Raw genomic sequence first — 25,874 nt, forward strand, 5'->3', positions numbered from 1 at the left:
TACAGACTGTAATATAGTTGTCTGTTATTAGGCATATGTAAGTGGGAGATGACAGCTGCTATGTTCACTAAGAATCACAGGGTTGCTGGACTTGTAAAATATCATATTATTGCACTATTGTCATTTTTTCAGAAGGCTGAATTAAAATAAAACAAGCCTTGCCTGGCTTAAAAACACAGATTTCTAACAGCTCCTAACTTCCTCCTAGTTCTCAGACTTTCCATTTCTTACCTTGTCTGGCAAATCAATATTTATTTATCTTCAACATGTGCACTTTTGAATTGCTGTCATACCAGCGGAACTCATTTTTGTCCCAAGATCAGCCTGCCATCAGAATTCACTGTTTGCTCCATCTTCTACTCACCTGTCCTTGTGCATTAGTGACGAGCTGACCTGTGACCCCCTGAAGACTGGAGAGGGCATTGCCGAAGGCCTGGGAGCTCGCTATGGAGCCCATGGCTGCTGCCGCCGCAGCCGCTGCTGCTTGACTTGCTAGTGGGTTATTAACCAGCTGAAAAAAAGAAAGAAAATATCACTGTAAAGCCCTCGATAAACGCAGAAACACGAGTATTAATTGGATAGCATCAAGGTGATTGTGATAACGTGGGGAAAAAAAACTGTCTCCTCCAAGAGCTTGAGTAGTTTTGAGAGGTTCTTATTTCTGAGGCTTTCGTGTCTTTGACAATGAATGGTTTTTAAAAAGCCAGAGGAAATTCCATGTTAATATTGAGGAACAAAACTCTCTTTTCTTACCCTTTATTCTCTCTCTTTTTTTTTTTTAGTTATGCTTGATGTGTTTCTTTAGGTTTAGTGTGCTAATGCTGCAGGTGTAGCAGCCTAATCCTGCTGTAAACAGTAATCAGTGGAAGATTAGCACTTGATTTGAATGGGAGTGGGATATTTACCTAGGGATAGTCACAACAGAGATTACTTTACTAATGACCCCAGAAATGAGAAAAACCTGTAGATTCTGTTAATTCATATCATTAAAGAATTGGTCTCAACATCTAGATAAATCACAGCAGAGGACTCAACCCTGTGACTAAGCTCAGTAGAAACTGACTAAAAATTCAAAATTCATTTGCAAAACAAGTAACTTACTGCGTCTCAACTGCGAATGATTAATTGCAGGACTCATAAATTTTCAGGAAGGGAGTTGTACTGCCCACTTCCGTTGGTTCTGCCTGCATGCTCCATATAAAGCACAGAGCACAGTCATGGCTTTCACCTTTGGAGATTATGGGAATGCCACAGAGGAACACTCCTATCAACACTTGGGTTTATCAAACATACAAAACGCGTGTTCCTCTGTTAGAATGAAATGTCCTCTGGGAGATGGCTTGTTCACTGGATTATTGTGAAGTTTATGTTTTCTCATCCTTTTCAGAGAGTGCACAAACTTTGAACCAAGCATACAGGGATGACAGCAAAAAACAAAAACAACAACAAAAAATGCTGGGAACCATCATCACTGGGACAGCTGTCCTGAGAACAAGCAAAAAAACTGAGTTCAAGAGGCTGAAAATGTATTGTAGAGTGGGTTTGCCCCCTAAGACTCCTTGGCTTTTAGCAGAGCTTGCAAAATGCACATTAGCAGCTTAAAGCAGCCAGAAGCTTGAGGGACAAAAAAGTTTGGGGCCAGCAAAGACATTTTTTCTTAGGCTGAGGTGAAAAAGCTGAAGCTAACTCAGAAAAGCTTAATGTTTGAACTGAAATTAGTAGGAGTTCCAAGTCCTTAGATGATGAGTAAATTATCAATCCTATAGAAATAGGGAGGCACAAACACCAGTAAGAAACGTATTCCACAGAAAGGCTCTGCTTCAAAACAGGTTATAAAAAATTAATCAGTGATTAGTAGATGTTTTAAGCATGTTACAGATATGAGTAGTGTGTATGTTATAGATGTTTAGAAGCCCATCAGTAGAAGATGTCAGATATGGTTATAATCTATGCATATAAGAATCCTACTTGTCTGTTGCACATTGCAAAATCTACAACAATTGATTGGTCATATATTAAAACATCTATTAATCATTCATTAGCCCTTCATGAAGTATTTATAAATGGAACCTTGATATAAAGTGTTGCTTAAAGGGGTGCCTTGGGCACATCCAATCCCTCTAGAAATTGTAAAGTAAATAACTAAATAAGGATTTGTAGCAATGCTGGACAGAAAAGATGACATTGTTGGAGGAAATATTTAGATCTGGAAAAAAATGTGATATGAATCTCCAAAACCAGTCCACAGCAAGAAAATCAAGCAGGAATAAAAGACAAAGGGGGAAACTGCAATGACTGCTCGATGAGCAGTCCTGATGAGCTGTGAAGAGAGCAGATGGGCACAGTGACCAAGGCGAAGCTTCGTCCCTGAATCCCTGAATGCGGCGTGCAAGCAGTCTCACTGGCCGCACAAGGTGTGAGCCCAAACATAGTTACGTGCCCTCCTCAGTGACTGGGGGGTGGTGCCTGAGCACAGCAGTATAATGCCAGACAAGAGGATAGATAAACTTGTCAGTTTTCTGCTCAAAACAGCACGACGTTTCTTTACTGTCCAGATCAGAAGCTGGTAAACCCTGCCTTTCTCCACAGCACTTTCTGGGCAGCACTGGGACTTGGAGTAATTCCCTTGTAGCTGTACATACTTGGAGAAGAAAGGGACAGCAGCAAAAGCGTAAGACTTTCAGAAAAGGCCTTCTACGAGCCTATGAGGAACCCCCAAATTACTGCACCCATGATGCTACAGCATCTGACTGCAGGTATAAATAATGATCTTTGCACAGTTTCCTGACATCAGCTAATAACTACACCAGCTGCTACAGTTTAGGGCTTCAGTTGCGTGTAGGAACAGTTACTTGGGGAGCATTAGTAAGCTTGTGAGTCTGGAAACTAGAAAGGGTTAAAATCTTCTAAAAATCATCTCCTAGAATCTCCTTTCCCTTTCTCTTGCTCCAGTTTTCAAAAACTGTACATTTTCAAATACAACAATAAAATTTAATTACAACAAACCCTGGAGACACTCAGGATTGCTTTTAGTTGAATCACGGAGATAAGCTACTTATTAAAAATGATGGCAGAGGCTATGATATGCACAGGTACCTTGGGTAGCACCATGTTCCAGGAAAAATTACAGTGAACGGGCCAACTCACAGAGTGAGAGACTTCCAAATGCATATAAAAACATCCCTATCTATTCACAGATCAGATTAAAAATGAGAAGATGAATTTTCCTTCGAGTGCTTTGGGAAGCTGTTGACTGCAAGTTACACTCTATGTTAAAGTGACCCCTTTTACATTGTGTGCAAACTGGAGACGAAGAAAGACACCTCATTTCATGACGTCTGGACGCTAACGTAACTCCTAGCATGTTGTATCTTGCTTTTACTTCAAAAATAAAAGGTCTGACCTGAGAGGTGCATGCCGTTTCTCAGCGCAGGTTGGGTCCCTGAGAACACTTACTGGAAACATGAGAAATATATTATGAAAGATCCCAGACAGGGCTCTTCCCATTTTGTTTCTCTATTTAAATAACGATTTAATTTGGAAGGCTGAGACATTTGGAGCTGTCAATTCCAGTGCTCAAATTTCTGATCCTGCTCAGAACCCCAGCTGTAAGAGCAGGTAATAGTGATCTTAGTTTAAAGTGACAGGCCAGCCCTCTCAAGGTGCCTCCGCTAATGATACGATTATATGGAAAAGCAAACTTTATGAGGAAGAATCTTGTAATAACTGAGGAGCTTCAGTACATTTTTCTGACTTCCCAAAGCTGAACTTTCCAAGGAAAAGCATATGAAAGTTATTCTGCTCTAACTCGGGGTAAAGCAGGAGCCATTCCACTGCAGCAAACAGAACGCACACAAGTAAAACTAACCTGTAAAATGGTGGGGGATAGAAGAGGCACTACTTACAAGATTCTAAAACTGTGACATGTGAAGTGAGAGTTTCTATGGTTAAGAAACAGTTTTCAAAAAGAAAAATTTCAAGAAGAGTAAGGTAGAGTCAATGCTGCAAGCAGCTTTCTCAGAAGCCACAAATATTTTGTTCTTCTGGAAGAATTCCCTCCTCCTCTCTTTTTTTCCCAAGTTAACTCAGTATCTCAGTGAACTTGCTATGAGAAAATGATCAAGTATTCATGTATTGTTGAACACGAGATTGAATTTGATAGCCTACACAGTAGTTTTACTTTTCTTTCTAAAGAGCATGTCCTACTGGACTTTTCGTTCCCCTGTTCTGGAAATCAAAGAGCCAGTTTTACTCATTACAGTATCACTCATTCAACAAATATAAAGAAAGAAACAAACAGTTTGACTGATGAAAAGCCAAAACATTTCAGGATGCCAGAGCATCCTATCAAAAAATGGGCCTGCAACCTGAAAGGTAAGGCCACTTTATGCACTGCCAGTACAAGAATAAATTTAGATCCTGTGTGTTTTCTAAAGGACTTGTGGGAGAGGCTAAGAGGGAAGATGCACTGTCTCAATGCAGCAAAGGAGAATGGAGGGACATACTGTGGAGTAACAGCAGGCATAACTTCATTTTACAAAATAGGATCGGTGTTTTCAGGAAGGCTCTTTAAAAAATCACATTTCTGGATATCTCCTAGAGATTAAATTAGTGAAGGAAAGCAGTATATTTGATTAGGGACCGACAGATCCTCAGTCTCTTAAGTTGCCAGACAATCCTTTCTGCAGGGAGCATCACACTACTAGATCAACTACTGATCAGCTACTGAGATTGTTTGCCTAAATCAATGCTTTTCAAGGGAAAATGGAAAAATCCTTTGATTTAAACAACTCTAAAAGTTGAGAAGAATTCAGCAATGGCTCGCAATCAGAAACATGACATTTTTCTTTTATATCCAGACTATGTGAAAAATGATCATAGACATTAAATTTTTATTAGCATGACATTCGCTTTTGTAGGAACTTTTAACTGAGAATCTATGTGAATTTTATCATGTTTAGGTTATGACAGAATTATACAATAAAATCTAGTGGGTTTTATTCCCATTTTTTCACAGTGGTGTAGTCACTTGGTCTTAAGGGAAAAAGAATGTTTCAAATTGAGCACAGTCTCCTGAGCATATTCTGGTACCTTCCTCGTTACTGTGACCAGCATTATCATCTGTTTTGCGTGTAGATGGAAAGGTTTTGGTAGCAGGGGAGCTGCAGAGAAGACGAGGGTAAAAAAAGAGTGAACACAACAGAGGGAACACCAAGGTGAGAGAAAGGAGGAGGAGGAGGCAATCCACAGCAGAGCAGGTAACCTCACTGTAGCCCTTGAAGGATGCTACACTGGAGCAGAGGAACATTTCCTGATGAGACCTGTGATCTATGGAGAGCACATGCAAGAGCAAGGGAAAAGTGTGAAGAGGAAGGAGCAGCAGAGAGGAACTGTTACACACTGACCATACCCCTCCATGCCCCCTGCACCACTGCGAGCAGGTAGATGAGTCAGGAGTGAAGGGGTGAAGTCAAGTCTGGGAGAGGGGAGAGGAAAGTTGTTTGAATGTTTGTCTTTTTGTTTCTTACTACCTGAATCTATTTTAATCGGCAATAAATTAAAGTTAGTTATCCCCAAGTTGAGCCTGTTTTGCCCTCAACAGTGACTGGTAAGCAATCTCTCTAGCTTGACCTGTGAGCTTTCTCATCCTACTTTGTCCCCCATCCCAGTGAGGCAGCGAGTGAGCAGATGGGTGGGCGTTTGGCTGTTAGCCAAAGCTAACCCACCACACCATCCCATTACTGTAACTGTGGACCATATCTAACAACAACAACATGCAAGTGCCTTCGATACCTTGAAAAGATAGAAGCAGAGCATTCCAATCTAGATATCCATATGCTCGGTTTCTAAACATGAACTAAACATGAATGGATGGAAGTCCCTAGTAGCTCTTCTGGCAAATTCTTTACGTAGTATTAATGCTTATATTCTTAATTGCCTATACACCTTGTATCAGTTGATAGCTCCCTAGACCTACATCTCAAAATCCCTGAAGGAATTTTTAAAAAGACACTGTAAAGACTACTTCAACTTAATCCTGGCAAAGCACAGCCATGAGTGCCAAATAAATGTTTGTAATAATCAACAATGAGAAGACCATTTAGCATTTATGTAGAATTTTGCAGCCAAATTTTTCAACTGTGGGTGCCTGAGCTCTGCTGTTTTATTTTTAGAGTCTTAAGCGAAAATAAGTCAAATTTTCAAGAAGCCTGTGAGGATGCAAATCCTAAGAGAGTCAAGAGAATACATAGGTAACAGAAGACAAAAGAAGTTAATTTTATCCAAAAAGATACTGTGATCAAACATTTTGGAAATCCTGTACGGTTTAGATATCAGTTAGAGACTCTCTTTTTTTTTTTTTTTAATTTTGACCCTTACCCTCCCTTGTTTTCAGTTTATGTAATAGGATAATTACAGCATTTAACTTTTATAAATGAACAACAGGGTAAAATGTCTAATAAAATGGCTGTCATAGAACCTAATCATGCATAACTCTTTGAAAACATGCCCCAGCAGGCAAATGTTTGAAGCAAATCCCAAATTATGAAAAAAAAAAAAAATCTGTCAACATTCGTTTTGTTTACAGTGCTGGGATACGCTCAACCTATAAACTACTCAATGTAGTTACAATCTCCAGACCCATCCAATAATGTCTGGTTATTTTAAAACTGCACAGCTCTATATTTGCAAATGGTTGTAGATGGTAAAAGTTCCAAATAGGCTGATCAGACAGATATTTTAGTACAGCCATATATATCAGATATTTATGTGCAGAATACAGCGTAGGGACAAGGATACTGGAATATCTGAAAGCACCGACTTGCCAGGGACACTTAAAATATCCGGTTCTCACAGATACTTAATCTGCTCATTATATACATTTATTGTGGCTGATCTATTTGCTGTCTAAATCCATGTTGAGTTTTCTATCAGGAATAAGTACCGATAGCAGTATCACTGATGCGACATGACTTGATTCAATGCAAAGCGACGCGACCTGAGGTGATGGGAAGCACGCAGGGCTCGTGTGCGCCTTCGTATGACACGGATAGAGGGGCACGCACAAAATTTCTCACAATGTCTTTGTAAACAAGGTGCTGCTGGTCAAACCAGTCTAAAAAAACCACCACAACAATTTACCAAATAAAAAAGGCGTGTTTTTTAATAGAGCCAAGGCGAAGCAAATAAAGAGCAGACATCATTCCCAGATCTCTAGGACCAAACTACTGGAGACATGAATAATGAAGAACACATTAGGGCACAAGCAAGGAGTGAGTGGAAACCACCCTAGCCATTTTCATTTCTGCTCTATTAGTGACAAATAGAAAAGAGAGGAAGGGAAACTGGAGGAAAGGGATCCTTTTTGGGTCTAATCCTACAAGATAAACCAAATCGAAGGTGTCAGCATGTCTGAGGCTAGGTCTTACACGTTTACCAAAAGAAGAGTGAACGTATTTTATATATATATGTATATTTATATAAATATAAATGACTACAAAGAGAAGCTGATTGACTCCTTTAGCAGCAGGTCAGTACTTACAGACTACCCACAAACTCTAATCCTGTGGGTTCCTGGCTGTCCACATGTATGACTTACAAGTATGAAATGTTCCAGCTCAGTTTAAGCTGGCACATTCTGTTCCAGATTTTAATTCAACAGAGCCTTCTTGGTTTAGTCTGGTCAGTTACCTCTATGTTTATACCGTCTTTAAAATATCTAGAACTGTTTATTTTATGCATGATATAAACACACTGTAAACAAACTGCCTCATTTGACCTGATGAAATTTTGCATCGCTACTAATCACAACTTGTATCGGTGGTCATAAAAGAGGAAAGAGTACTGCAAAAATTATGTGAAATCTCTCATTTTCTGAGCTAGTTCCCATGTGTGGCAAGAATGAAAGCAAAGAGCATCTCCTAAACTTTCTGAAAGGGGCTGCAACTCAGCTCATTTCAGGTTGATTAGTTCCTCGGTTCCTGTGTTTGTCTATTTTAGAATGATTTATCTGGCTTCTGAAAGATGCTTTCCCCACAAGAAAAATGGTTACTTCAGGGCTCCCTTGCTGCTAAAAAAATGAACTCTTATCAAAAGGAAATTGCCATCTGTCTTCTCGGATAAGAGCCCAGCACTCAGGTCTCAGTGATCTAGCCTCTGAAGAAAGTGTGTCAACCGTGAGACACACCAAATTAATCTTCTTAATCTAAAACATTTATTTGCCTTTAATTTGAATGTGTGAATGGCACGTGCACGTGAAAATATGACCATTTGCATATACAAATGTTAAAAATGCAATGTGAGGTCACATCATGATAACATGACGCTTCACGTTGGGTATTTGAGAAAATATTTCTGAAACCATCTTGCTTTACAGTACAATATGCAAGATTAGCATACACGCCTGGAACTGTTTATTCGGATATTCATATTAAAAATCAGACTTAGGTACAGACCTTCTCTCTTGCCCTTTGAAGAATAAATCCTACTTAACACTTCGGGACACATTGCCGACTGAGAACATATATAAGGCTTCTTTAAAGATTCTAAGCCAGCTGCTCTGCAAAGATCCTCATTTTTGAAGCTGGAAATACATCTGGATACTTTCATTTATTTGTAATGTAATAGCATCCCCAAATACGTCTGCTTCCATGTAAGCTAACTGCTTACATCGAAGTCTCACTGACTTGAACGTGAACAAGAGCAGATCTAAAACTGGAACTCTGTGGGATATTTTTCCTTTCACTGCTTTCAGCTCCAAACTTGACCTTACTAGATGCACTGGTCTGATACAAAGTTGAAGAATGATACAGATGACTCCTGAGTGCAGTGTAAAGATTGCTGGCAAAGATACAGGTCAGTCAAAACCCAAATCTGGTTCTGAATCCAGGTATCTAGAAAGCTGGAAGGATTTAATCCTCTGCAATTACGTCAGTTTGCCAAAAAGTCCTCATGACATAAACACCATAATGGATACCACGTGTTTGAGAAGTTCTCTCTCTGTTTTCCAGGTTTCATGGAGAATATGTGAGCTATTAAATCAGTTGAGACGCTGACTTTTAATTAGACATTTGAGTTTCGCTGAAACCTTAGTATACAAAGTGAGATTTGAGAAGCGTGAGCAAAGTTGAAGGAAGCATTTAGTTTGAAAACCTTGAAGTCAAAACCACATTTCTAATAAAATAATAAAATAATAAAACAATAAAACAATAAAACAATAAAATAATAAAATAATAAAATATTAAAATAATAAAATAATAAAATAATAAAATAATAAAATAAGGGGCAAGTGATAGCCACTAAAACAAGAAACCTGAGTGAACATCTGCGTGAGGGGAGAGGGCGTGCAAAGAAGGATGCTGGGGGTCCCTAAGCAGGATACTGTTACACATTTTCCTTGGAGCACTATGTTATCACCTTAGTACAGTTCTGAGCGCCCAGTAACGGACTGGAAATGTGACTATGTTCATCTGTTTGCTGTCTGTGTGTCAATGGGGAGGTTACTGCTGCTGCTCCTTTTCCAAAGATAGGGCAGTGAACACTTAGGAGCCTGCGCTCCCCCTCCTTGCACCAGCACTGGGTGAGCATATTGCATCTCAGGTGGTAGCACCCTCCTGCCACATTCACCTTCGGAAGGCTTCATTTGACTGTACACCTGTAAGAAGCCCCAAGCTAACACAGGAGTGAGCACAGCCCTTCAAAGCCACTGTTTACACCACCCCCCCCCCCCCCCACTGTTCTCTTTTTCACCAGCAGTCCCGCTCTGTACATAAAGCTACACGCAAGCCGGTAACAATTGTGTATTAACATGCCAAAAATCTCAGCGCAGCTCCTGCGGGAGAGGCCAGGCAGAAGGGTTAACAGCGTAATGCAGCCATGTAGTAACACCTCCACAGAGAAACTTCTCTCCTCCCAGGCACTTCCATCTCATTTGGAGTCGGCGAGAAACCCGCTCCCCACAACGAGCCTCATGTCCCGCCCAGAAGCAGCGCTGCCGGCGCGGGCTGGCGCACGCGCGGGGCTGGGTGTGCTCAGCGCCGGCCAGGTGATGCCAGGCTGGATTTTGTTAATGTGTTGACAAGTGTACAGAACATTTACCAGGGTTTTTTTTAAATTTACTGAATGTCTTGAAAGCTTTTTAAATTTTTTTATTGTTGTTATTATTATTATTTTCATAATCCAGCCATGTCCTACCTTTCCTGTGACTCCTCCCTGGATTTTTGTGGGGGTGGGTATAATTTCTTTTTGCCATGATAGACTCTTACTCTGCGTTTACCTATTTGATTCCTTTTCTCTGATCTCTTATCTCCAGTCTCAGCCACTTTGCTTATGTCACTCTGGATCTGGTCACAGTAAGTTTTCCATATGGGAGTTCACACAGAGCTGCAAAAGCAGCAGTAAATCTACCGTGTCTGTAATGCTGCCATATTAATTCCTAATCAATTTCCAAGCTGTATTTGAAACTCATATATTTCACCTCGGCAAAATCAAAATAACGTCAAGTTGCCAACAGCAAATGAAACTTGGAAATATAATTAAAACCATATAGGCTAGGAATGTATTGTTTTTGAGGTCTTTGCAACTGCCACCGTGCCAGGCACTGTAAATGGATGGTAAGAGGGTATATGAAACCGAGATCCTCTTACAACAAAAGCACAGCTCCATATTGCTTGGGGTAACAGAAGGACTGCCGTTAGCTGAATGTGAGTGATGACTGCTAGTATAAACTGAACAATTTTTTTTTTGCTGCAAGGATCAATTCCAAATTGGTTAAAATCTGAGGCTGAGACCCTGCAAAGCCTGCTCAAAGTTAGCCGGCACGCAAGCCCTAATGCAGCCCTGGGTGACCTCAGGAGAGCTTGTGTTGGTGTGTTCGTGTGACTGCGACTTCTCCACTTCACAGATAAAGGAGCAGTGTGACTTACACTCCATGTCATACATGTCATTACACAAAACCACATGCAAATATCAATTTACCCCTGTGGTGATATTACTGTATTTTAAACAAAAGTCATGGCAAGATTTAGCTCCTATCATCCTCTTTTTTTGTGTGTGGAGGCAGCATGTGAGAAATAATGCCTGGGTTATTATTCGGTATCTGTACTGGCTGAATGCATAGCCTGTGGAAAGTCTAATTATCATTTACAATAAATAATTTCCTCCATATTTATTATCAATGGCAAGCTACTCGTAGACATTCAGCCAAGGAATTCTGCTATATGGGCAAAAATATGTACTATCTCTTTCGACAGCAGCTCAGCTTACAACCTGGATGTCTGTAGCTTTTTCATTAAATTCATTATTGCCTTATTGTAGCTCGACTCTTGTTCTTCCATAAGGCACTGTCAATAGACAGACAGATGAATTTCTTCATGTTCTAAGTATTTTCTACTTTTATCTGTTGACCAGATTCACAAAATATTTATGGGCCCTGTAGCAATTCTTGTGCTTTACAAAACAAGGGATATTTTGTACTAAAAATACTGTAAGTTCCAAGTTCTTGGTCTGATTCTGATTTCTCTTCACCGGGGTATAAATCTGGTGTGATTTTAATGAGGTCAGCAGAGTCGCAACTGGTTAAAACAGGTAACTACTGTCAGAATCAGCCCCTTCAATTTCTTATAGGCTTCAAATCTGCAATAAGGGGGGAACAATACTCTCACTTGAAATACTAGAATTAGCTGATTACATTGATATCTTATTTAAATTAAATATTCTCACCAAAAAACTGTTTCTTTTTTTTTTCATTTATGCCACTGTAAACTAGAGAAGCTATCCATTGAAGTCAGAAGTCAAACATTTACACCTACAGCTGTGAAACTAATGGATTTTTCTGTTTCCAGACTGAAAAATTCGCTCTAAACACCCTACTCACCCCCTCAAAAAAAAATCCCCAAAATAATAACAAAACACAGTTCAGGCAGACCTGGAGTGAAAAAAAAAATGGAAAAGAAATAAATTTTAGGTCACATGAAACATTTAGTTGAGACCAAAATGATTTCTTGAAAGGAAATGTAAAATGGATCACCCTCACAGATGGGTGTTTTATAAATTGAGTGGAAATACTTCATTTCAAAGAAATCATTCTTACATGCCTTTTCCTAATCTCACCCATTTTGGGGTGGGAGGAACATATATATGTTCCTAACTATTTGCCAAAATACACCTTTGAAAAAGGTGCAGTGTGCAGACCTCTTTGCAGCCACTGGTACTGGTGGGTGCTACTGGTAATTCTGTCAGCGAAAGGGGTAGGTTGAGGGTCAAAAAAGTTTTTGCAGGCAACCCAGTTCAACAGTGGTGTTCTGACACCACTCCAACAAACCATGATGAGCCGAGCCCGAGTGCAACTCAGACATGACTCTTTCACTGCACCTACCCCATTCATATTTCTTGTGCGTGCAATAAAACGAATACTCCCTATAAAACACGAGGCATGTGCTGTTTGCTTTCTGAACCTCAAGCTGAATGTATCCCCTTGAAAAGAGAAATTTCACAGAAGGCACTCCCACGGTTTCTCACCGTGCCAGGAGAAAACAGGCAAACAGAAAAGGGATGGCCTAATTTTACATAAGTATTAACTAACACAAAACTAAGGAGCAGTCATTCTGTGCAGAATTGTTTCCTCTTTCACCACTGGCAATCAGCAGGCAGGTAACAATCCTCTTGGTTGCGCCTCAAAGAGACAGACAAGGACCCTGACTTGCAGAAGACCTGGTGAACATCAGCCAGCAAGAAGAGGCAAACAATATCAATGGCCTAAACTAAACCAGAAATTGTTACTTTTGCATGGATCCAGGAGCCAGTTTTTTGGTTGTAGCTGCAAGAGAGAAACTTGAGTGTGCTGAGGAGGAATTTCCTTTCTCTCTCCTGAAGACCACGAGCTGGCTGAGCATTGCAGGTTCAGGCATCTGAACCAAGATCTGCAGGGAGCGAGGGATGAGGGTCCATTTGGCAAGTTCATTACAACTCAAGGGTTCCCTGACATTCTCACTGGTGAATCCCACACTGGGGGATGTCAGAAGGCTGCTGCGACCTAATTTAAAGCAGATTTGCCTGATATACTGTGAGAAGTCCAAAACGTTTCCTTTGATTTTAAGAAAATCACGCTGCTTGCTTAAATTAATGCCAGTGAAATCAGACCTCTCTCTTTATTCCTAACGAATGTCAGTCCAAAAATAGTGTGCCTCTTAGGAGCCATCAATGAAACATGCAGAGTCCCGTGGAAGTCAGCATAATTGCACCAGCTTAGAGCAAGGAAGAATTTAGCTCACTGATGCTGGCTTGTGAAAAATAAATCAGAAACTTTATGGATATTAAAACCAGTGTTAAACCAGGGATTTTTATACAGTAATTATAAGGTTATTTCTCAGTAATTCAATCTACCGAGGGTGAAAATATCTTTTTTATTGTTGCCTATGATGGTAATAATTCTCCCTGGCATCTGTAAAAGCAACAATAGCTTTTCATTGATTTTGCTTAAAAGGAAAGTTCAGGGTTAGAAAATTAGTATTTCATGTGGAAACATGAAAAACTTTCCAAAGTATATGCAATGGAAACGGTAATAATTATGTTTGAGGAGGAAGGAAGTCTTGTGATTAGGGTGCCTGGGTAGAGATTTGGAAATCTCACTAGGAGTCCAGTTCTTCCATATATTTTCATTTCTTTAATTTCCTGTCTGAAAAATGAGAATAATGAAACTCCATTTCTTTCATCCTGTTTGTTTGTTTGTTTTCTCTTTAGATAATACACCTGAAAGTCCATTAGGACTGGATTACATACGTGCATGCACCAAAGTAAGGCAAGATCCAAATTAAAACCAATTTTCTTATTTCAGAGCAAATCTGCACGTGGAGTATTTCTTCCTGTTTGCTGCACAGTACCTAGGGAGTCATGTATTTATCTAGTATTTCTGTAAGTTGGGCACTTAAGCCACTGCCATAATATATACACAGGTAGTATTAGCGGAGGCCAAGAAATTCCTCCGAGGTACAGAAATGAATGAACGTGTAAGTGACCAGCAAAGCCACTCACCAAAGGTAGGTCTTTAACCGAGAAGCACATAAATGGCAGAAATAACTCCAAGGGGCTATTTCGAAGTGAAGGCTGACTTGACAGAAGCAAATGGCAGATCCAGGACAGCACAGTATGTATGTCTGGATCTGCTGCTGTTTATAAATCCACTGGTTCAACTTTGTTGGCTTATATTATCAGAACACCCTGCATAAATGAAGATCTTGTCTTCTTTAAACTAGACTTGAAGGGGCAGGGGGATAATATCAGGCTTGCCTGAGACAAGCTGAGAGCACCTGAAGAGCAGCAGAAGGGAATTCCAGACGCTCCAGCCAGTGACTCAGCTTCATCGGGGACCCAACTTAAAGGCCTCTATGCAAATACAGATAGCATAGGGAATAAGCAAGAGGAGTTGGAGATGCCTGCAAGGCTATGATCTTATTGGCATGATGGAGACATGATGGAATGGCTCGTATGACTGGCATGTTGGAATGGAAGGATACAGGCTTTTTAGGAAGGACAAGCAGGGAAGACAAGGAGGAGGTGTCACCCTCTGTGTCAATGATCAGCTGGAGTGCATGGAGCTCCACCTGGGGATGAATGAGGAGCTGACTGAGAGTTTATGGGTCAGGATTAAAAGGAGGGCAGGAACAGGGGACATAGTAGTGGGGGTCTGCTACAGGCCACCTGACCAGGAAGACCAAGCAGATGAGGCCCTCTACAGACAGACAGGAGCTGCCTCATGTTCACAAGCTCTGGTCCTCATGGGGGACTTCAGCTACTCTGATATCTGTTGGAGGGACAACACAGCAGGGCATAAGCAATCCAGGAGGTCCCTGGAATGCGTTGATGATAACTTCCTTCTCCAAGTGACAGAGCAACCAATGAGGAGAGGTGCTATGGTGGAATTTGTTCTCGTCAACAAGGAGGAGCTGTTGGGGAATGTGAAGCTCAAGGACAGCTTTGGCTGCAGTGACCATGAAATGGTAGAATTCAAGATTCTTAGGGAGGCAAGGAGGGTGCTCAGTAAACTCACTGCCCTGGATTTCAGGAGAGCAGACTTCGGCCTCTTCAGGGATCTGTTTGGTAGAGTACCATGGGATAAAGCCCTGGACGGCAGAGTGGCCCAAGAAAGCTGGTTAATACTCAGGGATCACCTCCTCCAAGCTCAGGAGCAGTGCATCCCAACAAAGAGGAAGTCAGGCAGAAGTGTCAGGAGGCCTGCATGGATGAACAAGGAGCTCCTGGAACAACTCAAACACAAACCTACACAAAGCTACAGAGGGTGGAAACAAGGACAGGTAGCCTGGGAAGAATACAGAGCAATTGTCCGAGAAGCCAGAGATCAGGTTAGGAAAGCTAAAGCCCTGACAGAATTAAATCTGGCCAGGGACATCAAGGGCAACAAGGAAAGCTTCTATAGGTATGTCAATGATAAAAGGAGGTTTAGGGAAAATGTGGGCCCTCTCCAGAAGGAAACAAGAGACCTGGTTACCCAGGATACAGAGAAGGCTGAGGTACTCAATGACTTTTTTGCCTCAGTCTTTGCCTCACGAATCAGCGTGACCTCTAGCCGCACTGCTCAAGTCACAGAAGGCAAAGGCAGGGACTGGGAGAATGTAGGAGAAGACGAGGTTCAAGACCATCTAAGGAACCTGAAGGTAAAAAAGTCCATGGGACCTGATGAGGTGCATCCAGAGGTCATGAAGGAACCGGCAGATGAAGTTGTTAAGCCACTATCCATCCTATTTGAGAAGTCAGGGCAGTCCGGTGAAGTTCCCACCAACTGGAAAAGAGGAAATATAGCCCCCATCTTTAGAAAGGGAAAAAAGGAAGACCCAAGGAACAGGTAAGTCAGTGTCACCTCTGTGCCTAGCCAGATCATGGAGCAGATCCTCCTGGAAACTACGCTAAGGCATATGGGAAAAAAAGAGGTGAGACTGGTGACAGCCAACATGGCTTCACTAAGGGCAAATCGTGCCTGACTCATTTGATGGCCTTCTATGACAGGGTTACTGCGTTGGTGGATAAGGGGAGAGCAACTGACATCATCTACCTGGACTTATCCAAAGCATTTGATACTGTCCCACATGACATCCTTGTCTCCAAACTGGAAAGACATGGATTTGACAGATGGACCACTCGGTGGATAAGGAATTGGCTGGATGGCCACACTCAGAGTTGTGGTCAATGACTCGATGTCCAGGTAGAGACCAGTGACAAGTGGCATTCCTCAAGGGTCGATATTGGGACTGGTGTTGTTTAACATCTTTGTTGACAATGTGGACAGTGGGATCGAGTGCACCCTCAGCAAGGTTGAAGATGACACCAAGCTGTGTGCTGCAGTTCACACGCTGGAGGGAAGGGATGCCATCCAGAGGGACCTTGACAGGCTGGAGAGGTGGGCCTGTGAGAACCTCATGAAGTTCAACAAGGCCAAGTGCAAGGTCTTGCATGTGGGTTGGGGCAATCCCAAGCACAAGTACAGCCTGGGCAGAGAACGGATTGAGAGCAGCCCTGAGGAGAAGGACTTGAGGGTGTTGGTTGATGAGAAGCTCAACACGAGCCGGCAATGTGCGCTGGCAGTCCAGAAAGCCAATCATATCCTGGGCTGTATCCAAAGCAGCGTGGCCAGCAGGTCGAGGGAGGTGATTCTGCCCCTCTACTCTGCCCTCGTGAGATCCCACATGGAGTCCTGCGTTCAGCTCTGAGGCCCCCAACACAAAAAGGACATGGGAGCGGGTCCAGAGGAGGGCCACAAAGATGATCCGAGGGCTGGAGCACCTCTGCTATGAGGACAGGCTGAGTTGCGGTTGCTCAGCCTCGAGAAGAGAAGGCTCCGGGGTGATCTTATAGCAGCCTTCCAGTACCTAAAGGGGGTCTACAGGAAAGCTGGAGAGCAACTTCTGGCAAGGGTGTGTAGTGATAGGACAAGGGGCAATGGCTTTAAACTGAAAGAGGGCAGATTTAGATTAGATATAAAGAAGAAAGTCTTCACTCTGAGGGCAGTGAAGCACTGGAACAGGCTGCTCAGAGAAGTTATGGATGCCCCATCTCTGGAAGTGTTCAAGGCCTTGTTGGATGAGGCTTTGAGCAACTTGATCTAGTGGAAGATGTCCTTGCCCATGGCAGGGGGATTGGAACTCGATGATCTTTAACGTCTCTTCCAACCCAAACCATTCTATGATGCTCTGATTATCTCTGAAGTTGCAATTTGATAACATATATATTCTTCAGAAAATGCTGATATTACCATTAATGCTCTGGACACCTTTCATATGAGAAATCAACTAATCAGCTTGCCACTGCAGCGGTGGGGAAATCCCCAATGCATCCCACCGTTCCTTCTGGCTTTCTGTTTATTCACACTCTTGTCAGTAAATGTCACATGTGATACCTTGGTTTTATCAAGTCTATGTTAAAATGAATTACAGTAACTCATGTAATGCTTACTTGAGCTCTAGACCTATTGCTCAATCTTATTATGCAGAAAAGATGACTCACTTGTATAAATGACCCTCATCACATGGCTGTTAAAGATAATGAAATCAGGGGGAAAAACTGTATGTCAAGCCACAAGAGCTGCACTACAGAGTACTACCGGCCCCTTAGTCACTAACTGGCCTCCAGGTTGCTGGGCAGAGATGAGTAGCCGTGGCTGCAAGGCCTCCTCCACTCGTCTGTACGAGTGGCTGTTGCAGAAAAGAAGGGTTGATGACATCGTGCGCAGCACTAGGGAGCTCTTGTTCTGCCTCTCATCTGTCACAGATGGTACACAAATGGTTTTGCCTCCAGGTGGAGCTGCCCTGGTGGCAGCCAGCTATTGGCAGTGCCTTGGGGGCGGCTCCTGGCCCAGGAAGGACGGCTCTAATTGGCCTAATTAGTTTTCTTGGTTTGTTTGGTTTTGGTTTTGTTTTTTTCTTCGGTGTGACTGCTGGGAAGATATTTTTTCAAATGTTAGCAATCCTACACCCATTCAGGGTATTCTTACTACCCAAGATCTGCTCTTGCTTCCTTGCCACTACCTCTTCTTTGCGTGGGGAAAGAAGTTAGAGAGTCAGCACAGACCATATGCTCCTGCATGCTATGCCATGGAGCAGTCTGAGTACAGGATGCCTTTGAATCTTCGAAATACATTAATTAGCCAGAACCAGAACTGGAGATGGTGACTCAGGTGACTCAGTAAAGACTGAGGGGAACTCAACAGATGACACCGGAGGGGCACCTCAACTTAAGATTCTTCTCATACAGCTGAGTTCATGTCTAGTATTACATAGACAGTGGGAAAACTGTGTAATCAAATTATTCTTGGGCTACTCTTTAACTCCAAAAGGGAGTAAAAATTTGGAAAAAGCTGGTGCAGCTGGAGGCCTGCTCTTTGCTTACAGCAATGTAAGTAAGGTAAGAGTCAAGTCCTGACACTGTAAATCCAGAAACTTAGAAGTAAATACAGATGGACAAATAATCAAATTACAGTATTGCAGAACAAACACACAGCAATAAAAAGAAAGGAACTCCACAGCAATGTTGTACATGGAACATATTTGCCAAACTTGTATCAAAAATGTTCTTGAAGCCAAATTACAAAAGACAATAGCTATAAAAGGAAAACTGAGAAAAAAGAATATAAGAAGAAACAAAAGAGCAATCACAGTTGAATTGGTCGCCTTTAGGACTGAGCCCTGGAAGTCCATGACTCTGAGTGTGTGTTCATCTGTGTTTGTGTATAAGAAACGTGCAGGAGAAAATACATGAAATGCGGTATTGCTCCATAAACCTTAACAAACAAATAACAGCCTAATATAGGCTATAACACCTAATATAGGTGACATGCTATATCAAAGAAAAAACAAGAAATATGTCATATATACATTTTGGAATGTTCCCATTACCCAAGCAGAACACAAGTTAAAAAACATATATAGAGATTAATCTCACCAAGGAGAAAGAAAATTACAGGTCTTGAATTATATTTACAGAAGGCGAAGCACTGCAGAGCTAATAAAAGAAATAACTAATTCTAACGTATCAACACAAGAGTGCTGAAACCTAAAGAAGTGGAATCACAAGAATGACTATCAAAATAATTATTTTAAATCAGATGCACGACATACAACACAGCACAAACCCACTAAATCCTAGATTAGGAATAGAAGGGAGAAGAGTATAGGTAAATCAAAACACTTATGTGTTTCTGTCATCTTTCTGCATCTCATGAAGCCTACACACCAGTCCTGCTGTGCAGAAGAGATGATAGGCATACATAAGTCACTGCATAAGAGATGAGCCTTTAATCTACTTGTGATGATCTTAGAAACACGCAGTCTTTTTGACTAGTGTTCTTTTTAGATTTACAAAACAGTGTCATAACTACTCTGATATACTTTACATTAGTACAGGAGAAAAAAACTCGCAATAATGCTCCTCTCAAGCCCATATTCTGCCACAAAGCTACAAAAATGGCCTGTGGGGGAACACAGATAGCCCATGCTGCGGTCACATTTGTGTCTTCTTTCTGTCTGTTTGGGGAATGCCCTCAACACCTACTGCCAGACATGAAAGTTGCAAAGCCGGTCACCCTTCCTTGTCTCTATACTTGGTACGGGGAAAACAGATGCTCTAGGGGCTAATTCAGAACTTACAAGACAAGGTCCTTTTCCAAGCTGTGTCCTGGAAAGAACTCTTCTTCCAGTGACCGTGGGGGCAATTGGGCACGTGTTTAAGTGGCTCAGTTGGATGGCATGTACCGAAGGCACATATCAAAGGCATGTACATCGTACCAGGACCTCTTGCAAATGGAGTTTTGCAGTTTTCCCAATTTTCTGCCACATCTATGCATCACTTAGCGATTTAGCTTTGAGCAGAGAGAGGTAAGAACCTGCATTAAGGGCCCACCTCTGAGCCGTAACTCCATAGGTCTATATGGCCTAGCTCCCGAATGGCACGTTGAAGTCAAACGATCATTAAGTTAAATGACAGCAAGACTATCTCCACATCTAAAGCAGAGTGACACATTCAAGGCCTTGCAGCTCTGCTCTTCAGGAACCTGTGACCAGACTGAGCATACACGCTGACTTTTGTGTCACTCACTCCAAAAAATACATTGAGGTGCTAGAGCTGTCCAAAGAAGAGAAACAAAGCTGGTGAAGAGTCTAGAGCATAAGTCTTATGAGGAGCAGCTGAGGGAGCTGGCATTGTTTAGCGTGGAAAAAAGGAGGCTCAGAGGAGACCTTATTGCTCTCTACAACTGTCTGAAAGGAGGTTGTAGTGAGATGCGTGTCAGTCTCTTCTCCCATGTAACAAGCAATAGGATGAGAGGAAACGGCCTCAAGTTGCACGTGGGGAGGTTTAGATTGGATATTAGGAAACATTTCTTCACCAGAAGGGTGGTCAAGCATTGGAACAGGCTGCCCAGGGAGCTGGTTGAGTCACCATCCCTGGAGATAAATATTTAAAAGATGTGTAGACGTGGTGCTTAGGGACACGGTTTAGCGGTGGTCTTGGCAGTATTAGGTTCACGGTTGGACTCAATGATCTTAAAGGTTTTTTTCCAACCTAAACAATGCTATGATTCTATGACTTCTTATAATGAAAACAAACTATAAAGAGGAGCAATGCAGAAATGCTTGCCCAGGCCACAAAAACTACTGACTCTGCTAACATTGTACTCCCCTTCCTCCTGCTTTTCATTCAGCCCAGTTATCCTGGGTACAGCACTAATACCAACAGACCTCTGCACCAGTTTCAGTAGCCCCGCACGGTTCTGTACTGTACAGGGCAAGCCCAAGTGCCTTAGGCTTTGGTACAGAAAATCTGATGTTGTGCTTATACTATGTTTTATTTTCACCACATGCTCGTTTGCCGTGGACAATAAAGGTGTGGTCCTGAATGTACCCCATGTTATAAGGAAAGCTACTAATTTTGCCTCTAATTGTAACAAATGAGTACATAAACTTCTGACAAATAATTAAAAATTAATCCTTAGTAGTTGTTCTTCGCTGAGTATCCTCAGTTGGTTCTGAGCCTGTTTTCTGCAGCTGTTGTACACTGGAAAGGAACTCACAGAAAATCCTGACATCCCCTTCTGCATATCTTTGCTTTTAAGCTGTCTATAAAATAGTAAAGAAAATATTTCATCTCCTAAAAAGAACAGCTGAAATTTATGTTCATTATGGTCATTATTACTAACAATAGGACTACTATTGGTATATCTTCTCGTTGCAAACTTTTTAAGCAGGGGTCAATAATCTCCCTGGGAGTTCATAAAAATGCTCAAAAGCAAAGCAACGAAATTACTCCATATAAATCAGCCTGATGCAGATGAAATCACATTCCATTTCAGAGAGAATACAAACCAATCCTACAATCCTCTGAATGTTGCTTTAATGTAGACTTCTTTCAAGAACTTTAGAAAGTAGCATTCGAACAGTAATAGCCCACAGAACATCGTAAACAGCTTATTTTAGATAGAAATCACATCACTTCTAAAATAGGGTTCATGTACTGACCGGCAATCAAATAGGGTGAACCAACTGAGTAACACTGTGGAAGTTTTCCCCTCTGGTTTCAGCTTTTCTTAGAGGATTAGGGTCTGGAAACTCAATTTGTTCTACTATTATATTATCTATAAAGGGTGGTCTCTTGCTAGTTGGCTCACCACCGTGCCAAATCCTAGCACTTCAAAATACATCTATTTGATATCTAGAAGTTATCGGCCAAAAAAAAAGAGAAAACAAAATCTACCTGGAATTAATCAAAGAAAAGCTTTTTTCCCCATCATTACTTTCTGAAAAAAATGATTCAAATACTCTATATTATAAAAGGAACTTGCTTTACTGTTGTTGTGAAGAATCCATTAATCAAACTGAAAGGTAAAGAAATTGCATTTTTACTTTTGTAACAATTTAATACGAGATTCTTTTATTAAGAAACATAGCTTAGGACACTATTTCTTAGAGATTGATCCTCCTTATGAACTCAGAAAATCTAGGTCCTAGTCCCAAGCCTGTCAGGCTCGCTGAGTGACCTTGGACAAGCTAGTTAATCTCTTACTAACTCATTTCTCCAACTGCAAAGTGGAGATAATCGTAATTCCTTTGTCTCGCTTGTCTGCTACGACTGTAGTGTCTTTGGGAGCAGGGAATGTTACAGACTCTGTGCTCGCACTTCCTTCAGCCCAGTGGCCTGTGATCTTAGCCTGTTCTTCTAGGCGTTTTCCTAACACCCACCCCTACTCCATCAGTATCATCTTTGTTTCGCAGGAGCAGATGGAGCTGTGAACTGCCCTAAGATGACACCAGTGAACGGCCAGTACGACTGCTGATCGCTGTGATCTGGTTCTGACACTCCAGTAAGGCACAGTGTGATGGAGGGGAGGCAAAATGCCTGTGCTGAAATATGAACTGACTAAGGCGTAAGAAAGTCTGGACAAGGAAACATCTTTGAAAAAGGTAGTTTATAAAGCGGTCTTTTCCTTAGTCTTTTTATCAGTAATGCTTTAAAGCATACTCAGCAGATTTGGGGCAATAATTCCTGCTAAATAGATTTATTTAATGTATTTTTGCTTTCAGTGTTGTCTAGATTGGTGAAAAAGGAACTACCTGTGTATTAAAAATGCTACTTTAATGACAGAATGGAAAAGCCAGCAAATGCCAAGGCCTCCTAGCCAGCTAGCAGTAGAATAAGTGCTAACGGCATCGTTAGAGCCTGAGAAATCTCCGAATGCTTCAGCGAGAAAAGTGTGGAGCTGAGGGTGACCCCGGGTAGCTGAACAGAGGCAGGTAATGCTACCTTACGCTTCACACATTACTCTCTTCCGCCCAACCTAAGGATCCTGTAATCCCCCACTTCAGCTGACTGTTTTCCTGCAAAGACTTCCCTGTTGCTGCCAAGGCCTGGTGGTTACACGCTCCTAGGCTCTTGGGAAGGAATTCCGTGAAGAAAAACCAAGGAGAATTACCGGTATGGAAGCAAGGCCCAGTATGAGAGTCCAGAGGGTATGTGTTGGGGTGGAGGAATCAGGCTGAGAAGGGGATCTTCTTACCAAAAAGACGAGAGTTGGGGTTTAGCTGCCCAAGGGCACTCTGCTGGTGAAATTATGGCAGGGCAAGGTGCAAGCTGGCACCGTACATTTACAGCACACATTCTTGGACACTTCTAAGCAGTGCTTGCTTGTTCTGCTGCTGTGCCATTAATTCTGGCTGGCAGTAGGAGGGAGAGAAAAACCTTAAAATAACTGCTACAAAGATCATTTGCATTTAGGAGATCACACGCTAAAGGTTATGCTGAGCTTCCCTGTAGAGATGTAGAACAGAGAGCAGTAGTGTCCTGGCTCTACACAGTTTTCAGCGTCACTCAGCTGCTTCCTGCAGGCCAGAGACAGGAAAGAACACTGTTCCCAATATTTATATACTTCTTTTATTTCTCCTATATTTAGATGTTGTTTTGATTTTCCCTGGCTGCTCCTGCGGCCTCTGAAAATTTTAGGAAATTGAGTGAATTCCTAACAGCCACAGAGAGCGTCAGAACTCAACCTGCGGGGCCTGTTGGGATGCAGGATGCGACACTCCTCATCCTCAGCTTGTCAGCAGGGTAAGACTCTGCTTCCACCACTTGCCAGTGGCAGACAGGATGGCCACAGCCCCTTTGTGCTGTTCTTGTATTTGGGACCCTACACACACATCTCATGTTCCTCTACATTACAGCAGCCCACACATAAGCTCTTCTCAGTTTGGAGATGGCCCCTAGTTGATGGTGACATCAATAATTAATGTAGCCTAGCAGCTGTGGGCAACTTCTCCACACATCTTAGGCACTTTTCTCCTTTTCTTAATAAGCATAATTAAATCTCAGCCCACTGCTTTGAGACTGGCTGATCAGTTTTCACACATTTAGCCCATAACATGCAGAAGTAACAACGTTCCTTCATAATACAGAGCACACCAGGGAGAGAGATCAGGAGGTAGAACACCTTTCATTCCTGTTTGGGTATGTTCTTAACCCGGTGATTTGTTACTTCTACCTAGGAGAGAAAAACAAACACAAAACTGCCAGTGTATAATCCAAGTCCCAAAGCACTTGATGTGAAGACAATGCTGTTATTTTTAAAGTTGGAGCATATCTTGTCTTGCACGCCAAATTTAATACAGTGTACATTTTCCCACTCTAGTCAAATCAGAAATGCTCGATGGAGTGCCTCTCTCACTAAGGGCTGCCAGTGCCAGATGCTGATTTACCAGCCCTGGAACCAGGGTAATGCTTTTCTGTTTCCAGGATCAAATCCTGCCTTCCTGCGCGAAGGACTTCTTAACGTCGCTGGGCAGGGAAAGCTCTGGATGTGATGCTGGGCTGAGAGCTCTACCGACATTTCTCACATGCAGAGCTTTTAAGAGAAACTCAAGGATGAAGACAAGTCACAGCTGTAAAATTTTAGTTGCGGCATGAAGACAAACTTCCCCAAATTCACAGTCACTCAGATCAATCTCACTTACACTGCTTTTGTATTGATGTATTGCACTTGACCCTCTCCAGAGTTGGTCCTGATTTACACTGGCATGAAATCAGTATTAGACTTGGAGTTTGACTCAGGACTAGACAAAAAATCTGACTAACATTGCCAATAGAAAAAGGAAGATCACGTCTTTGCAATTGCTTTGCAATGAACATTGATCAATATTGAACATCTTTTAATTAATGTGCTGTCCTTTTATGAAGTCTTCATAAAAGTTAGCTATAGATGGAAGTATGAATCGAACATCAGGACACTGCAAACAGAGAACAAAGCTGGGCACTGCTAATTATAATAAAAAGAAAGAAGTGGTTCAGATTATCAATCTATTTTCTGCAACTAATTTAGGCAAAGGCTTTATTTGAGCTCTATGTTATCAAGCAGTGTTTGAAATTTCTGCTTTTCTCTATCAAAACACTATCTAACCTCATTCTCCCAGATTATAACTTTCCTAGGATCTGACAGATTTGGCCAGTCCTATATGAAGACTGAGAACGAGGGTTTCCTGAAAAAGATTAAATCCAAGTATGAGAGCAGTCTTCACTCTTCTTTGCTCCTTCCTCCTCTGTGTTCTCCTTTCCCAGAAGGGAAGAGCAAGAGCCAGCAGATCTGTCTTGATCTACTCAGATTTTTCTTTAGTTTATTTCTATTCATTTTGGTGGCCATATGAATCCAATCTTTCTTTCTTAGGATAACCATGTATGGAGCAAAGGGAATACAGAGATAAAGCAGCACTGGCTAAGAAAGAGGCTGCTGAGGGCTTCAAGAAACATCTCCCTTAAAAGACCAGAAGAGAAAGGCAAGGATGAGTAACAAATAGTTTAATGTAAAACTAGAAGAATGGCATTTAAATTAAGCCTCCTGTAATGCTCTATAACAATACAAAGGAAACGTTCCCTGCAATTTCAAGCATTTCCTCCCCATTGACCTTGTTCATAATCGATGAGCTGCAGACATACAGATATTTCTGAGGGAAGAAGCAGATCAGAAAAAAGTCACCTGTCAGTATTACAGCACACCACTAATGTTGGAGGCTTGAAAAAATTCATATGGAGGCTCTGGTGGGCCCGCTAATTGCATCTAATGAGATATTGAACTCCAGGGGTTACAGTGTGATCATCGAATTTAATATTCCTTGACTTTTCTCCCCATATTTCAGGCTATTAACATGGAATTAAAGCAATGTCCTAACATCATGGCTATAACATGGAAATATTAGCTAGGAAAATGTAATTCCAACTTAATGGAGTACATTCACCACTTCAAGCCTTTAAGATAGAGTAAAAGCAGAGAAGTACAGTTAAACTGTTGACAGTTTACAGGGTGTTATGCACCCTTCTTCTAGAAATACCATGAGACC

General features: G+C 41.7%; 1 protein-coding gene across 2 annotated transcripts in view; it reads right to left on the reverse strand.

The window, feature by feature from the left end:
- POU6F2 (POU class 6 homeobox 2) overlaps positions 1-25,874 on the reverse strand; it is a 317,937-nt gene that overhangs the window by 56,017 nt on the left and 236,046 nt on the right. For both annotated transcript variants that reach the window (XM_086614806.1, XM_086614807.1), the window contains one exon: positions 365-511. In XM_086614806.1, the coding sequence (XP_086470932.1) occupies positions 365-511 (147 nt within the window). The remainder of the gene's footprint in view (positions 1-364; positions 512-25,874) is intronic.

Source organism: Tauraco erythrolophus, chromosome 7 (genome assembly GCF_009769465.1).
Source record: "Tauraco erythrolophus isolate bTauEry1 chromosome 7, bTauEry1.pri, whole genome shotgun sequence".
In the NCBI taxonomy this organism is placed as follows: domain Eukaryota; kingdom Metazoa; phylum Chordata; class Aves; order Musophagiformes; family Musophagidae; genus Tauraco; species Tauraco erythrolophus.